General features: G+C 50.8%; 1 protein-coding gene across 5 annotated transcripts in view; it reads left to right on the forward strand.

The window, feature by feature from the left end:
- ZNF385A (zinc finger protein 385A) overlaps nucleotides 1-17,203 on the forward strand; it is a 31,336-nt gene that overhangs the window by 9,720 nt on the left and 4,413 nt on the right. For all 5 annotated transcript variants that reach the window (XM_060195206.1, XM_060195207.1, XM_016186028.2 and 2 more), the window contains exons 3-4: nucleotides 11,813-11,923; nucleotides 13,691-13,853. In XM_060195206.1, the coding sequence (XP_060051189.1) occupies nucleotides 11,813-11,923; nucleotides 13,691-13,853 (274 nt within the window). The remainder of the gene's footprint in view (nucleotides 1-11,812; nucleotides 11,924-13,690; nucleotides 13,854-17,203) is intronic.

The raw sequence follows: 17,203 nt of genomic DNA on the forward strand, positions 1-17,203 counted from the left end.
TCTGAAGCATGAGGTCCTGAGTTTGATTTCTGGTACCACGTGTGCCAGAATGATGCTTCGGTTCTCTCTCTCTCTGTCTCTCTCTCTCTCTCTCTCTCTCTCTCGTGTGTGTGTGTGTGTGTGTATTGAATACCTACTATGTGATGGTCAGTGTGCCTGGATCACTTATGCAATGGTTCAGTAGGACCTAAGAAGGGAGCAGTGACTCCACTGTGAGAAGAGCTGTGTCTGAGGTGTGCAGCATGTGGGAGAGACTTGTAGGCTGAGGTGGTGACTAGGCTACCAACTGATGCTAAGCAGGAAAGAAAAGGCAGCTGAAGCAAAAGAAATTTCATCTGAGACAGGTGGCATATGATTCAGGCTTTGGAGAATTTTTATTTTTATTTTATTTTACTTCTTTTTAATTTTTTTTTACATTCTTTTTTATTATCTTTATTTATTTTTTGGATAGAGACAACTAGAAATTGAGAGGGAGAGAGACAGACACCTGCATCCTTCCTTCACCACTCGCAAAGCTTTCCCCTTCAGGGGGGACCAGAGGCTCGAACCCAGGTCCTTGCGCACTGTAACATGTGTGCTCAACCAGGTGCGCCACCACCCAGCCCCCTAAAATTTTTTTATATTTATTTATTTCCCCTTTTGTTGCCTTTGTTTTTTATTGTTGTTGTCATTATTGTTACTGATGTCATCATTGTTAGCTAGGACAGAGAGAAATGGAAAGAGGAAGGGAAGACAGAGAGAGGGAGAGAAAGATAGACACCTGCAGACCTGCTTCTCCGCCTGTGAAGAGACACCCATACAGATGGGGAGCCGGGGGCTCGAACCGGATCCTTATGCGAGTCCTTGTGCTTTGAGCCATGTGCTCTCTCTCTCTCTTTTTTTTTAAATTTATTTATTTATTATTTATTTATTTATTCCCTTTTGTTGCCCATGTTGTTTTATTGTTGTAATTATTGTTGTTGTTGTTGGATAGGACAGAGAGAAATGGAGAGAGGAGGGGGAAGACAGAGAGAGGGAGAGAAAGATAGACACCTGCAGACCTGCTTCACTGCTTGTGAAGCGACTCTCCTGCAGGTGGGGAGCCGGGGCTTGTGCTTTGTGCCACCTGCGCTTAATCCTGCTCTCTCTCTTTTTAAAATCTATTTTATTTATGTATTTACTTACTTACTAGCTAGAGACAGAGAGAAATTGAGAGGGGAGGGGGGAAGATAGAGAGGGAGAGAGACATAGAGACACCTGCAGCCCTGCTTCACCACTCGTGAAGCTTTCCCCCTGCAGGCAGGGACCAGAGGCTTGAACCTTCATCCTTGTCCACTGTAATGTGTGCACTTAATCAGGTGCGCCACCGCCTGGCCCCTTGAGCCATGTGCTCTTAACCCGCTGGGCTACCTCCAGACTCCCTTTACTTTACTTTTTATCAGAGTATTGTTCTGGCTTATGGTGGTACCTAGAATTGAACCTGGGACCTCAAAGCCTCAAACAGGAAAGTTTTTCTTGCATAGCTTTATGCTGTCTCCCTGATGCCAAAGGATTATCAGTAGGACTTTAAGAGAGGCCTTAGAGAACATCTCAGACTGAAGCAAATAGCATGAACTAAGGTCAGAAACAAACATTTCAGAAAATGCAGTTGGTTGGATGTGACTGGAGCAGAAGGTGCTGAGAATGCCTCCCCCCAGTGACATTCCCGAGGTACATTTACCTTCAAGTCTCTGGAACCCCACCAGTGTCCCCATCTTACAGATGAAGAAGCAAACCCAGAGAGGCTCAGTGACTTCTCCAAGGTCACAGAGCTATTCCATGGACAGTGCGGGGCTTCTGACTGCCCTGGGCTCCCGGCTCCTCTGCCTGTCACAGAGCTATCCCCATGGACAGTGCGGGGCTTCTGACTGCCCTGGGCTCCCGGCTCCTCTGCCTGTACTGAGGAACATTCTTCTTTTTCGCTTCTTCGCCCTATTTTTTTTTCCTAAAGAGAGAGAGGGGTGGAGAAATACTATAGTGTTTATGCAAAAGACTTTCTTGTCTAAGGCTCCAAGGTTCTAGATTCAGTCCTCAGCACAACCATAAGCCAGAGTTGAGCAGTGCTAGGGGTGGGGGGCACAGGCAGCAGAGAAGGAATAGGATAGAGAGAGGGAAGAGATACCATAGCACCACTCTGCCATCTCTGGAGCTCTCCTGGTACCATCCTTGGTGCTCCCACGTGGTGCTGGCACTCAAACGCAGAGCCTCACGCACGATAAACAATCATTCTACCAGGTGAGCTATTGTCCAGCTTTATTATGGTTGCTGTGTATGGAGCTGGAACCTGCAAATGTGTCCTCTCACCATTCTCGGGCTAACTTCTTTTCATTTAGACAGAGAAAGATAGAGCAAAGGAGAGACAGAGAGATGCGAGAGGTGGTGGCACGCCCGATTAAGTGCACATATTACCAAACACAAGGGCCTTGGTTTGAATCCCCTGCTCCTCATCTGCAGGGGGGACGCTTCACAAGTCGTGAAGCAGGTCTGTGGTTGTCTTCTTCTGTTCCTTTCTGTCTCCCTTTTCTCTCTCAATTTCTCTCTGTCGTATCTAATAAAAAAAATTAGAAAGGGGGCGCCAGGCAATAGCGCAGAGGGTTAATCACAGGTGGCGCAAAGCTCAAGGACCCGTGTAAAGATCCCGGTTCAAGCCCCAAGCTCCCCACCTGCAGGGGAATCAATCGCTTCACAGGCAGTGAAGCAGGTCTGCAGGTATCTTTCTCTCCCTCTCTCTGTCTTCTCCTCTTTCTATTTCTCTCTGTCCTAACAATGACGACATCAATAACAACAACAATAATAATAACTACAACAACAATAAAAAACAACAAGGGCAACAAAAGGGAAAGTATATATATATATATAAAAAAAATTTTAAATAGAAAGAAAGGGGAGTTGGGCGGTAGCGCAGTAGGTTAAGTACACATGGCACAAAGCTAAAGGACCACCATAAGGGTCGCTGTTCGAGCCTCTGGCTCCCCACCTGCAGGGGAGTTGCTTCACAAGTGGTGAAGCAGATCTGCAGGTGTCTTTCTCTCCCCCTCTGTCTTCCCCTCCTCTCTCCATTTCTCTCTGTCCTATCCAACAATGACAACATCAACAATAACAACAACAATAATAACTACTACAACAATAAAAACAACAACAAGGGCAACAAAAGGGAAAATAAATAAAAAATAAATTAAAAAAAAAAAGAAAGAAAAAAAAAAGGAAAAATGGCTACCAGAAGCAGTGGATTCATAGTGCCAACACCAAGCCCCAGTGATAACCCTGGTGGCAATAAAAAAAAAAAAAAATTTAAAAAGAGAGATAGCAAAGCACCAGAGCTCCCTCTTACTGTGCATAGTACTTACTGTGCATAGTACTCCTATGTAGTTCCAGGGCTCAAACTTGGGTCATACACACTGCGAGGCGCGTATCTGACTCAGAGAGCTCTCTCTCACAGCTGCTTTCATTTATATATATAGGAGATTGTTTTACATGAGACAGAGAGAGTGAGAAAGAGGGAAGGCAGAGCACCACTCCCAGTCCATGCTCTGCTGGGAGTCAAGCCAGGAGACTCAGGCATGCAAGTCTAATGCTCTACCAGTCTAACCATTTCTTCAGATGCCACAGCATTTTCTTTTCTTTTTTAAAAATTTTTTAAATATTTATTTATTTATTTTCCCTTTTGTTGCCTTTGTTATTTTAGTTATTATTGTTGTTAATGTCATCTTTGTTAGATAGGACAGAGGGAAATGGAGAGAGGAGGGGAAGACAGAGAGAGGGGGAGAGAAAGATAGACACCTGCAGACCTGCTTCACCGCCTGTGAAGCGACTCCTCTGCAGGTGGGGAGCCGGGGTTCCAACCCGGATCCTTACACTGGTCCTTGTGCTTTGCGCTACGTGAGCTTAATCCACTGCGCTACCGCCCAACTCCCTTTTCTTTCTTTCTTTTTTAATTTATTATTTTTTTATATTTATTTTCCCTTTTGTTGCCCTTGTTTTTCATTGTTGTTGTTGATGTCATCGTTGTTAGATAGAACAGAGAGAAATGGAGAGAGGAGGGAAAGACAGAGAAGGGGAGAGAAAGACAGACACCTGCAGACCTGCCTCACCGCCTGTGAAGCGACTCCCCTGCAGGTGGGGAGCCGGGGGCTCAAATCGGGATCCTTACGCCGCCGGTCCTCGCTCTTTGCACCACATGCGCTGAACCCGCTGCGCTACCACCCGACTCCCTTATTTTCTTTTTTCTTTTTCTTTTCTTTTCTTTTCTTTTTTTTTTTTTTTGCCACCAAGGTTATCACTGAGGCTCAGTGCCAGCACTATAAATCCACCGCTCCTCGCAGCCATTTTTTTCCTCTTCTTTTTCATTTTTTTCTTTCTTTCTTTATTGGATAGGACAGAGAGACATTAAGAAGGGAGGGAGAGGGAGAGAAAAAGACACCTACAAACCTGCTTCACCTCTTGTGAAGTGTCCCCCCTACAGACGGGGTGCAGGGGCTCAAATGGGCCCTTGTGCATGGTGATTTGCACTTTAAAAAAAAAATCGTATTTATTTATTAATGGGAAAGGAGGAGAGAGAAAGAACCAGACACCACTCTGGCATATGTGCTGCCCGCGATTGAACTCTGACCTCATGTTTGAGAGTCCAATGCTTTATCCATTGCACCACCTCCCAGACCATGATATGTACATTTAACTGGGTGTGCCACTGCTTGGCCACCAATGCTCACAGTTCTTTTTTTTTTTTTAGATGTATTTATTTTGAGAGAGACCAGGGCGTCTCTCCTGTTATGCTATTTGAGCGATTGAACTTGGGGCCTCAGGTTTGCAAAGAATGTACTCTTTCTATCTTCTGAGCCACCCCCACCCCTAGCTGTCAGGGTTTGTGCTTTCAAACCACATGCATGGATAAGCCTAGACCTTGCAGAAGCGTGTCGAGTAACACCATCTTTTGGCGTCTGATAGTACTGCCTGATTTGAAATGACATTCAGAAAGTACTAGCTGTGTGGCCTTAGTAAAATCATTTCCCCACTCTGACCCTAGATTTTGTCAGCTGTGAAATAAGAGAGTACCAACACGCAGTGGCTGGCATAACCACATTACATAATCATAATGCCAAGCATAGAGTCAGTGCTCAGGACTAGCTGCTGTGACTGCTATGTTATTGCTGTCATTTTTACTTAAGGGAGGATCAGAGAGAGAAAGGTAGTTTGGCCAAGCCTTCATCCTTGGGTGATAAGCAGAATGAAGCAGTGGGGACAGGAGGAGGCTCCAGAGAGGGAAATGGAGGAGCTGGGGACAGAGGGGGTGGGGACAGAACCCAGTTCCTGTAGAGCTGGAAAAGCCAAGGGAGAGTGTGGTGGTTGCATCAATAGTGTCAAATTCTGCAGGGGAGCAAGGACTGCAGAAAGCTGCAGACAGCCCTTTGGCAGGGCTGTGCAGCAGTTAAGTACAGGGCTTTGGAGTCAGGCTGCCCAGGTTTAAATTCAAATCCTAGTTCAGCCACTTACTAGTTTGTGACCTTGGGCAAATTAGTTAACCTCACTAACCCTCAGTTCCCTCACCTATAAACTGAAGATAATAATAGTTCCCACTTGCAATAGTGGTTGTGAAAATCAAATTAGCTAGTCCATGCAAAGAGCTCAGCACATAGGCAGGCACTCCAAGGGCTCAGTCTACACTTGGTGATGGTAGGGGCACTGCAAAGCCTCCTTCCCTGCACTGATACTGCCAGCTTTGTCTCCTGTTTGGGCTGTCTCTACTTTAGACCCTCTGCAGTATGCCTTCCTCTGTCCTTGAATGTTCCTCCCTACCTCCCAAAGACACCCTCTCTCTACATCCAGCCCCCTGCTCCACATCACTCACGCTGAGCTGATGGGAAGGAGAGAAACCCAGAGATGAGAAAGCAGGGATGGTAGGATCTGTTCAGGGAGGAAGAGCAGGTGTCCGGGGAGTGGGCTGCTAGGCGGCGCTGCCCTGCTTGTCCCCCAGCGCTGCTCTCACTGGACCGCCAGAGGGCAGCAAGTGCCCGAAGCATAAGCCCCTAGAGAACCAGGTTCTCTGGCAGGTGGCGGGCGAAGGGAGGTGGCAAGAGGCTGGGGACAGCCTGAGGTCGCTTCTGCCTTAGGTGCCCCCGGCTGTATTATCTAAAGAAGTCAATGAGAGAGCATGGATACTCGACACCAGGATACTTGCGCTCGGTTTCCCACCTCTGGTTGGGGGAATGACAGGCAAAAGGTGCATGGGGTCGTGTTCTGAAGATGGGGAAGGGTCGGCTGGGCACTGCCAGCAGGGGAGTGGAGTCAGGGAGAAAGGGAAGAAAGGAGGAATATCCGCGTTAGAGAAGCAGGGTTGTCCAAAGGGTTGGTAGGGACCCCGGGCCCACCCAGGGTCTCCAGTGGACTAAGCCGTGGTCATCCGGCCAGTGCCCATTCATGGCCCGAGCGCCCGGGGCCAGAACTAGGCCTCCCGGGGAAGGAGTGTCTGGGTGGGTGTGGACGCCCCTTCCTCCACCTTTTTGCTCGACCCCCCACCACCCACCCCCTTCAGCCATCTCCAGCTTTGGGTCTCCGCCCCCGCCCTCGGCCCGCCCTCGGCCCCGCCTCCGAGGCGGGCTAGGTTCGGCGGACACCGCCTCCCCTTCTCCCGGCCGGCCCGGCCGCACTGCCCCAAGCCGCCCGGGCAACGAGCTCCGCGTCCCCGGCCTGCCCGGCCCCACCAGGCTCGGCCCCCTCGCCCGGGTCCGCCGCCCCGGGCCATGGAGCCGCGGCCGCCGGGGTCCCGCAGGGTAAGCCACCCGGCCCCTCCTCCCCACGGCTCCTGCCGCTGCCGCAGCGCCCCCCCATCCCCGCCGCCCCTGCCCGCTGGCCACCGCTCCCTGCGCCCCGACTTCTGGCGATCCTGCCCATCCCCCACCCAGGCGCAGCCCCAGCCCATCTCTGCATGCCGGCTGGCACCCCAGATTGCTCACCCTGCTGCACATATACCCCGACCTCCGCTTCTCTAAGCCGTGGAGTCAGCCCCCCCAGATCTTCAGACTTGCCATCAGCTCCCACACCTACCTTCAAATGACCACGCGGCTCCGCTCCCTTTCCCCGGCCCGGCCCCAGTCCGGGCTCTCTACCCCTTTCCTGCCCCTACCCTCACCAGCTGCGCTTGAGACACTCCCTGGGTCCCCTTCTTGCCTGTATCAGCACTCCTGTCCCTCTGGTCTTCCCATCTCTGAGATGCCACCCTTGCCCTTCCGCGCCTTCATTTGGGGAAGCTGGGTGGTCAGGGGGCAGCAGGGCAGGGGGAGGGAATGGAGCCAGAGCCCCCTCTGCTCTTGACCTGCCTCCCCATTCCTCTGCTCCAGCTCAGGGAGCGGTCCCCTTTATGCCTGCAGTTGGAGGGCAGGTGGGGAAGGTTTCCTGATCTTTCCAGGCCCTGTCTAGGCCAGGATTGCCGGGAAGTGGCTGTGGGAGATGCTGGCCTGCCCTTCCTCAGAAGCCCTCGTCTAGGTCATGGGGACCTCTTGACCTTGGCTTGGAGTAGCACTTGAATTGCTCACATTCCACTTATGCTGGGATAGGGCCCAGGAACCCTCTCCTTCAGTCTGGTGTCCCCTCAATTCCTGAAGGAGGGGTAGAAAGGACCCACTTGGCCACCTGCCTACCCCCATCCCCAGTGGGGTGTGGACTTAACCCTGGAAGGAGGGTTGTGCAAGAGAAAGGGCTATCACTCTGGAGGAGGGACCCAAGTGGGGCAGGGCCCCATCTCAGGGAGGGATGTTGAAAGCCCCAAGTTGTCCAAGGCCACTTTGGGAAGCAGGCTGAAGAGATGAGTGGAGTGATGGGTGGAGCCAGGGGCTTCTTCCCTCCCCTTTTCCATCCCACCCTTCTCTCCCTGCTGCCCTCATCGACTTGGGTTTCCTGGCCCAGATTGGATTTCAGTTTGGGCTGAATTCCATTCCCCATGTAGTACCTGAGGAAGTCCAGGGGCCAAGGGGAAGGAACCCTGATACAGAGTTAGTGGTCTCTTTGATGGAAGGGCTGAGGCCTGGAGGCAGGGAGCTGAAAGTACTCATCTGTCTCCCTTTTCTGATTAAAGCCTGTCTCCAACTGGGCCTGTCTTTCTGCCAGACACATCATGCATTCACACAGATAAACACACAGCTGAAGATTACACAACCTGACCGATCGTGGTATCAGCAAAGCCCCCGACACAGAAATGTTGATACACAAATAATGTACACACAGCTCATGACACTCCTTCACACTCCACCCATGCACAGATTGGTCGCAGCCTGCCGAGAGACACACCAGACACACCCCTTCTCCCCCTGTCTGGCTTTGCTCTGAATAGGACCTGGGCTTCCGGGAGGTAAAAAGCGAGTCCTAGAGAGGGGCTGCTTCCAGCCCAGGACAGGCCACAAAGGAGAAAGGTGCCAGTGATACCGGGTATCTGAACCTGGCTCTGGCTCCTACCTCCACTGTTCCCAGGTGGGGAAACCATTCCACAGAGTCACTTGAGCCCCTTTCCAAAAATTAACTCCAGCCATCCAATGAGGCGTGTGGGAGAGCACAAAGCTCTCCAGATTCTAGCCTCCTTCTTCCCTGGCTTTTGCCTCTGACCCTCCCCAGTGTCTCACTAGCCATGAAGACCCGGGCACAAGGAGATGCTTGCTTCACTGGGAAGCTGAGCATCCCCCCTAGCAACTGTTTTCTTGTCTTGTCTTTCTTCCTTCCTTCCTCCATTCCGTCCTTCCTTTCTTTTATTATTTATTTTTTTATTAATGGGAAAGAGAAAACAAGAACCAGGGCATCATTCTGGAATATATCTCAGGAATCAAACTTGGGACCTCATGCTTGAAAGTCTAATTAATACCTAATCCACTGGGTCTCCTTCCAGGCCTCCCCAGCAACTATTTTCTTTCACTGTTTTATTAGTGATTTAATAATGATTGACAGGATTGTGGGATAAGAGGGGTGCAGTCCACACAGTTCCCACCACCACAGTTTCACAGTCCCTCCCCTCCATTGGAAGCGTCACTTTTTTTTAATGTTTTATCTTTTTTATTATCTTTATTTTTTTAACGGATAGAGACAGTCAGAAATTGAGAGGGATGGGGGTGATAGAGAAGGAGAGAGATAGAGAGACACCTGCAGCCCTACTTCACCACTCATGAAACTTTCCCCCTGCAGGTGGGGACTGGGGGCTCAAACCTAGATCCTTAGACACTGTAATATGTGAGCTCAACCAGGTGTGCCACCACCCAGCCCCCACTTCCCTAGTCTTCATCGCTCTGGGAGTATGGACCCAGGATCTTTATGGGGTGCAGAAGGTGGGAGGCCTGGTTTCTGTAGTTGCTTCTCTGCTGGACATAGGCATTCACAGGTCAATCACCCCCACCCCAGCCTGTTTGTGCCTTTCCATAGCGGGTGGGGTGGGGCTCTGGGGATGTGGGGCCCAGCAGCTATTTTCCACTTGGCCCTTCTATCTGGAAGATTTGGGTTCAAAGTTGTTTTCCTTCTTTGAAAAAAAAATTACTTATTTATTTATCTTATTCTGGTCACCTCTACGACCTCCACTGCTTGGCTGGCTGTTTTCAAATAGAAAGAGAGACAGAGAGAGAGAAAGAAGATACAGCACCAATGCAATAGGAGCCAGGCTCAAACCCGGGGCTCAAACCATGGTTGAGCATGTAGCAAAGCAGTGCAGTACCCAAGTGAGCTATTCCGCCATCTTATTTACTTATCTATTTATTTATTGCCTCCAGTGTTATCGCTGGGGCTTGGTGCTGGCACTACAGATCCAGTGCTCCTGGTGGCCATTTCGTCCCGTTTCTTCTTCTTCTTTTATTATTATTATTTTTTTTATTTGACAGGACAGAGAGAGATTGAGAGGGAAGGGTAGATAGAGAGGGAGAGAGAAAGATACCTGCAGATCTGCTTCACCGCTCATGAAGTGTCCTCAGTGCAGGTGGGGAATGGTGGCTTGAACCTGGGTCCTTATGCATGGTGATATGTGTGCTTAACCAAGTAAGCCACTGCCTGGCCCCCTGTTATTTTTTTTAATATGAGCAAGAGGAGAACTATAGAGTGCGGACCAGATCACCACTCTGATATATGTGATACTGGGAATAGAACTCAGGACCTCATGTTTTTCAGTCCAACACTCTAGCTATTGTGCCACCTCCCAGCCCACTGGTTACCGTCTTATGAGAATCCCAGACATCACCCAGTCCTCCCCCCACCCCCACCCTCAATGCCTCAGCTGCATTCCAGTCTTGCCTCTCCCTGGCCTCCTCAGAGCCAGAAGGGAGGAGAACTATGCTGGGAGGCAGTTTTCATGCCTGCAGGCCCCTGGCTTCATCCCCCAGAGCAGAAAACTTCAGAGAGAAACTCCCATCCTCACTCATCCTCTGTGAACTCTTGGCAGGAGGCTGCAAAGACATCTGCTGACCCTGGGTGGGGGCAGAGACTGTTCCAGACCCCACCCGGCCCCACAGCCCCACCCCAGGAGCCCTGTGATCTCAGAACATCTCTGGGCCGCCTTAGGCACCGGCCCAACTTCTCGGTTTCCCTCACTATGGCCCTCTTACTCACTAAGCCCACCCCCTCTGCCCTATGTTCTTTCACTCCTTCTAGAAGCCGCTGACCAGCAAGCGCATGCATTAGGGTAACCTGGGGCCATGAGATGGGAAGCTCGAACGGAGACTAGATACTTGGCTTGATAGATCGTCTTGCTGCCAACATGAGGGCCAGAGAGGTTCTGAAGGCCTCAGCTGAAGATCCTAGAATCTGGGTGGCTTTAAAAACTTTGTCTCAGTAGGTCTCTGATGAGATGAAAGGTTAAAGTGACAGATTTGGACCCTCATAGTATGGTGGGCTGGAATTAGAGTTAAAGTTTATGTTTAAATTCCAACTCTGCTATTGACTCACGGAGTGACCTTGAACCCACCATGTTTGCCTTCTGTCAAATGGGAGTATTGGGCCAGCTGGTCTCTCAGGTCCCTCTCAGTTCTGTGAAGATTGGGCTGGCAGCTGGCAGATTGCTCACCTGGGTAGTTCGCTGCTTTGCCATATGCACAGCCCAAATTGGAAGCCAGCCCCTACTGCATTGAAGGACACTTCGGGGCTGTGATCTCTTACACACACAGTCTCCTCCTCCTCCTCCTCCTCCTCCTCCTCCTCCTCCTCCTCCTCCTCCTCCTCCTTCTCCTCCTCCTCCTCCTCCTCCTCCTTCTCCTCCTCCTCCTCCTCCTCCTCCTCCTCCTTTCTCTCTCTCTCTCTCTCTCTCTCTCTCTCCCTGCCTTTATCCATGAAATAAAACAAAATAGGGCATGTGGGGGTGGCACACTTGGTTGAGTGCACATGATACCATGCCCAAGGATCCAAGTTCAAACCCCCACTCCCCACCTCCTGGGTGGAAGGTGTACATGTGGTGAAACAGGTTTGCAGATGTCTATTTTTCTCTCTCATCTATCTCCTCCCCAAAAAATGGCCACTGGGAGCAGTAGATTCATAGTGCCAACACCATGTCCCAGTGATAACCCTGGAAGCAATTAAAAAAAAAAAAAAGAATAGCTTACCTGGATAGTGCATCTGCTTTGCCATTCACATGACCCAGGTTTGAACATACGCGCACACACACGGGTAGAGGAGGGTTTGGGCCAGGAAGGGATCAGGACCAAGATTTAGAGTTCTCAGCATAGTGAGGGGTAGATAGGCTCGAGGCACTTTACTTTAACCCAGCTGCTGTCAGTGGTGGAGCGGGAGAGCCATGAACTTGTGCCGGGCATCCCGGCTTACTTAATCAAGCCTGCTTCCACAGATGGACCCTGTACAGAAGGCTGTGCTCTCCCACACTTTCGGGGGACCCTTGCTCAAGACCAAGCGGCCCATTATTTCCTGCAATGTCTGTCAGATCCGCTTCAATTCTCAGGTAAGAACTAGCAGCTTACCTATCCAGTTGGGAGGTGGGGTGAGGTAGAGTTTGGGAACGCTGGGTGAGAAGCCAGAATGAGGATGTGGGGAGCAGGGACTGGGGATACTACAGGAACTGCAGGAGGGACAGAGGCTGATGGAAGACTTTTTTTTTTAATTTTTAAAAGTTATTTACTAATTAATGAAGGAAGGAGAGAAAAACCAGAGCATCACTCTGTTACATGCAATGTCCAGGATTGAACTTGGGACCCTAAGCTTGAGTAGCCAGTGCTTTATCCACTGGGCCAACTCTGGGACCATTGGAAGCCATGTCAGAGGGACAAATTGGGGCTGTATGTTTTGTCACAAAGTAGACCAGTTCTCTAAGGCTCATCTCAACCTGCCCTGGGGACAGAGGCCTCTACCTTCGTTGGGGGCTGCCTCATCCCTGGCTCAGAACTCTTGGGAATGCAGGCAGGCATCAGCTCTGAGTGAGTGTGACCTCTGGCCCTCTGGTCCTTGAGGCTGAATTAGGCCATTGGCTCTCCTCCTGCAGAGCCTGTGCCCTCCTTGGGCCTTCCTCTCCTTGCCCACCCACTTCCCTCTCACTTCCTGGCCTCCTCCTCTTCCTCCTCCTCCTCCTCCTCTCTCTACAACATTTCTCCCTTTCTTCCTCCCTCCTTCCAAAGCACACACAGGCCTGACTCCCTGTCCCCCATCCCTGTGGCGCTTTTCCAAAAGGAAAAAGGCACCTCAAGCTCAGAGCCCAAGTGTCTGGCCCCCAAGACTGCCTCCCTCTAAAGCACTGCTGGCGTCTGGCGTCTGTGTGGGTCGAGGGAGGCCTTTGTGTGGAATAGATTCTGAGAGCTTTGGGAGGAAAGCAGCAGAGCGTCATTCTGCTGAGTAGGGGAAAAGAAAGCCTGTTCTGTTTCTCTCCCCAGTCCTCACACACACCAGGCTCACACACCGCCACCCCTCCCCAGGGCTGTCAGTCTTCTTCCCCTGCCTGTCCCCACCTTCTGTTTGTACTTGGCCCTGCCCAAGTGACCTTGTATTCTTAGGAGGTGCACATGGAGAGGGTGGATCCGGGAGCAGGCCAGCCCTCATCTCCATCCCAGACATTCCCTTTCCCAATCGAGCCCCTCTAGCTGATGGTGGGTGGAAGACTGGGGGCACTCAAGGGGAGCAATAATAGATAGCCTCCCTCCCCCACCAGGCCACCTTGTGTTTTGACAGCTGTCTCTGCTGCTGTCTCTGTCTCCAGAGCTGGGCTTAGGGCCAGGGTCCTCCAGGGTGTCAGCAGAGGCTTCAGGGAAAGTGAGACCAGGGGCATCAGTGGGGTGGAGCCAGACCTCAGAGCTCCCAGAACTCCAGGCCCGAGGGTGACAGGGCTCCCCTTCTCTACTCCTCCCACCCACCTCAAAGGCCAGATACTGAAGACCCACGGTACTAGGCCCTCCCACTGGGAGTCTGTTCAAAGTGGGAGGTGTCTCCCTCCCTTTACCTCAGGACAAAGTGAGAAGCCTGAGTCAGCAGCCAGGCCTGGGTATGGATCAGAGTAGAGACTGGGCTGGGTGGGTGGGGATCCAAGTTCCCAGGGATTCAGCGTTAAGGAGCTAGTGTGAGTCCTGGGATAACCAGGGCTCCCATGGGTGGGCTTTCACACCTCACTAGCATAGGGAGTAAGACAGGGCTGAGACCACCCCAGGCCCTGGAGGAGCTCTGTGGGGAGAACCATCCCCTTCAAGGTGATCTCAAACTCGGTTTTCTCCCTCCACCCCGAAAGAGCCAGGCAGAGGCGCACTACAAGGGCAACCGCCATGCCCGAAGAGTCAAAGGCATCGAGGCTGCCAAGACCCGAGGCAGGGAGCCCAGCACGCGGGAGTCTGGAGACCCAGCTCCTCCAGGCAGCACGCCCCCAAATGGGGAAGGTGGAGCCCCCCGTCCAGGTGTGTCTGACCCCTAACACATGTCTTTCAACCCATTCCATCATCTCTGCTGCTCGTATCCATATTCTAGAACTCTCCTCTCTCATCTCTCCTCTCTCACCACTCCACCCCATTCAAGGTGAGTCCTCAGAGCCAAACAGTGATGTAAGCTTTCTGTCTGGTCACCCACTCCTGCCCCAGCCTCAAGCAACAGCCCCTCACTGTCTGGCCTCCTTGCTGCCCAGTGACTCAGAGAGTGACCAGGGTGAGACCTCCTGGCAGACCTTGAGAAAAAGAACTGTCAGGGCTAGGAGAGGCCTCTTCTTGTTGAGGAGAACAGCCATAGCGGGTAGCTTGGGGCCTGCCTTAGGGGTCCCCCTCAGGAGAAGCCCACCCCCACCCCACCCCCCGAGGCCCAGCAGCTCTCTGGATGATCTCGGATAGATCTCTTTTACCTCTCTGAGAGACGGCCTTCTCTTTGTGGAAAGCAGGGAAGTGAGACTGTCAGATATCTGGGTCTTTTCCGGGTTTACAAACATTGACTCCCTCATGGCCAGGGTCCATCCTCCACTGTGGACCCAGCCAAGAAACTGGAAAGAAGGAATTTCAGGATGCCTCCACCCCCCCATCAGGATTACCACATCAACCATTGGTCACAGCCAATTCCAAAGAGACCCAGTATTCCTCTTTGCTTCTTGTCCTCGCCTGTCCTTCCTGTCCCACCCCCAGGGGAATGACAGCCACACATCTGCCCCAGCCAGCCTGGGAACCAGGTCCCCAGTCTCTCAGCGCGCACACACACAAGCACACACACGCACACACACTCATACTTTTAAGGCCCTACATATTAGAGCAGGTGAGTGAGCTGAGTTCTAATTATGTTCAGGCTACTTTGTTTGTTTGCTTTGTCATCTCTACGCCTGACTGGTCTGGGCCAACTTTTTCAGATAGATAGTGAAAGAGACCACAGCACCAAAGCTTCCCCCAGTGCAGTAGGGCTGGGCTCACACCTGGGTCATGTGCATGGCAAGGCAGCACACTGACCAGGTGAGCTACTTTACCAGCCTCAAGCTACTTCTTAGCTTCATCATCTTAGATTGGCAATATCTCTAGAGAGTGAGAAGGATGAAGAGGATGTTGATGATTGTGGTGGTAGCTAACATTTCTTTTCTTTTTTTAAAAGAATTTATTTATTTATTTATTCCTGAGAAAGACAGGAGGAGAGAAAGAACCAGCCATCACTCTGGTACATGTGCTGCCGGGGATCAAACTTAGGACCTCATGCTTGAGAGTCCTATGCCTTATCCACTGTGCCACCTCCCGGACCACACCTTTCTTTTCTTTCTTCTTCTTCTTTTTTTTTTTTTTTCATCTTTATGTATTTGATAGAAATTGAGAGGGAAGAGGGTGATAGAGAGGAAGAGAAACAGAGAGACACCTGCAGCGCTGCTTCTCCACTCGCAAAGCTTCCCCCCACCGCCGCAGGTGGGAACTGGAGGTACTTTCGCGCTGTAACATGTGACTCAACCAGGTGTGCCACCACCCTGCCCCTTAGCTACCACTTCATTTCCTTTTTTACCACGGAAGTTTGGTTTCTGCACAACTCTACCACTGGTTTGTTTTCTGTTTGTGTAGTTTGGTTGGTTGGTTGGTTTTTTGCCACCAGGGTTGTTAGCTGGGGGTCCATAATGGCCACCATTGTTTCCTTTATTTATTTTTTTCTCCTCTTTTTTTTTTTGCCTCCAGGGTTATTGCTGGGGCTCAGTGCCATGAATCCACTGTTTCTGAGGCTATTTTTTCCCCTTTTGTTGCCCTAGTTTTATTAATTATTATTATTATTGGTGGTGTGGTTATTGTTGTTGTTGTTATTGCTGTCGTTGTTGTTGGATAGGACAGAGAGAAATCAAGAGAGGAGGGAAAGACAGAGAAGGGGAGAGAAAGATAGACACCTGCAGACCTGCTTCACTGCTTGTGAAGCGACTCCCCTGCAGGTGGGGAGCTGGGTGCTCGAGCCAGGATCCTTAGGCCAGTCCTTGGGCTTTACACCACGTGCACTTAACCTGCTGTGCTACCTCCCGACCCCCTCCCCTCTCTTTTTTATGGGATGAGACAAAGAAGTTGGGGGGGACAAGGACCGGCATAAGGATCCCGGTTCGAACCCCGGCCCCCCACCTGCAGGGGAGTCGCTTCACAGGTGGTGAAGCAGGTCTGCAGGTGTCTATCTTTCTCTCCTCCTCTCTGTCTTCCCCTCCTCTCTCCATTTCTCTCTGTCCTATCCAACAACGACAACAACAATAATAACTACAACAATAAAACAACAAGGGCAACAAAAGGGAATAAATAAATAAAATAAATATTAAAAAAAGAAGTTGGGGGGGGAGGAGACAGGGAAGGAGAGAGTAGGCCTGTTAGTAGACCTGGATAGGTGTACAGGTTACAGTGCACAAGGACCTGGGTTCAAACCTTGGTCCCCACCTGCAGGGGGAAAGCTTCACGAGCAGTGAAATGCTGTGGCAGGTGTCTTTCTGTCTCTGTCTTTCTCTGTCTTCCCCTGCCCCTCTCAGTTTCTCTCTATCTCTACCCAATAAGTGAATAAAGTTAAAAAATAAAACAGGGCCAGGAGGTGGCACATTGGATTAATTGCACATATTACCAATTGCAAGGACCCAGGTGTAAGCCCCCGCTCTCTACCTTCAGGGGGTCCACTCCATGAGCAGTAAAGTAGGCCTGTAGGTGTCTATCTTTCTCTCCCTCTCTCTTTCTCCTTGTCCTCTCTCAATTTCTCTCTATCCTAATAAAAATTAGAAGAAGGAAAAAATGGGGCAGGGGGTACATAGCATAATGGTTATGCAAACAGACTGTCAAGCCTGAGGTTCCAAAGTCCCAGGTTCAATACCCTGCACCACCATAAACCAGAGCTTATCAGTGCTCTGGTAAAAAAAAAAAAAAAAAAAAAAAAAAAAAAGGAAAAAATGGCTACTGGGAGCAGTAGATTCATAGGGCTGGCACTAAGGCCTAGTTAATAACCCTGGTAGTGAGAGAGAAAGAACTGCTCACCACTCTTGAAGTTTCCCCCATGCAGGTCGGGAGTGGGGGCTTGAACCCAGGTCCTTATGTGTTGGGCAGTACACCAGCTCCCCCCTGCTTAACACTGTGGTCTATTTACATAATCATTGTTTTGTCTGAGACCCGCCCTGTCTGCAGGGCACTGGTTTAATCCCCACTGGTTCGCACTCTCTTTTCACCCCGCCCCCTCTCCAAGTCACACTCTGTTTTCCACCATTTAATCCCCATTGGTTTGCACTCTCTTTTCACTCCACCCTCTCTTTGTAACATCCTGTTTTACACCCTACCACTTCCTTCCTGGAGAG

The sequence above is a fragment of the Erinaceus europaeus genome, chromosome 7 (genome assembly GCF_950295315.1).
Source record: "Erinaceus europaeus chromosome 7, mEriEur2.1, whole genome shotgun sequence".
Classification (NCBI taxonomy): domain Eukaryota; kingdom Metazoa; phylum Chordata; class Mammalia; order Eulipotyphla; family Erinaceidae; genus Erinaceus; species Erinaceus europaeus.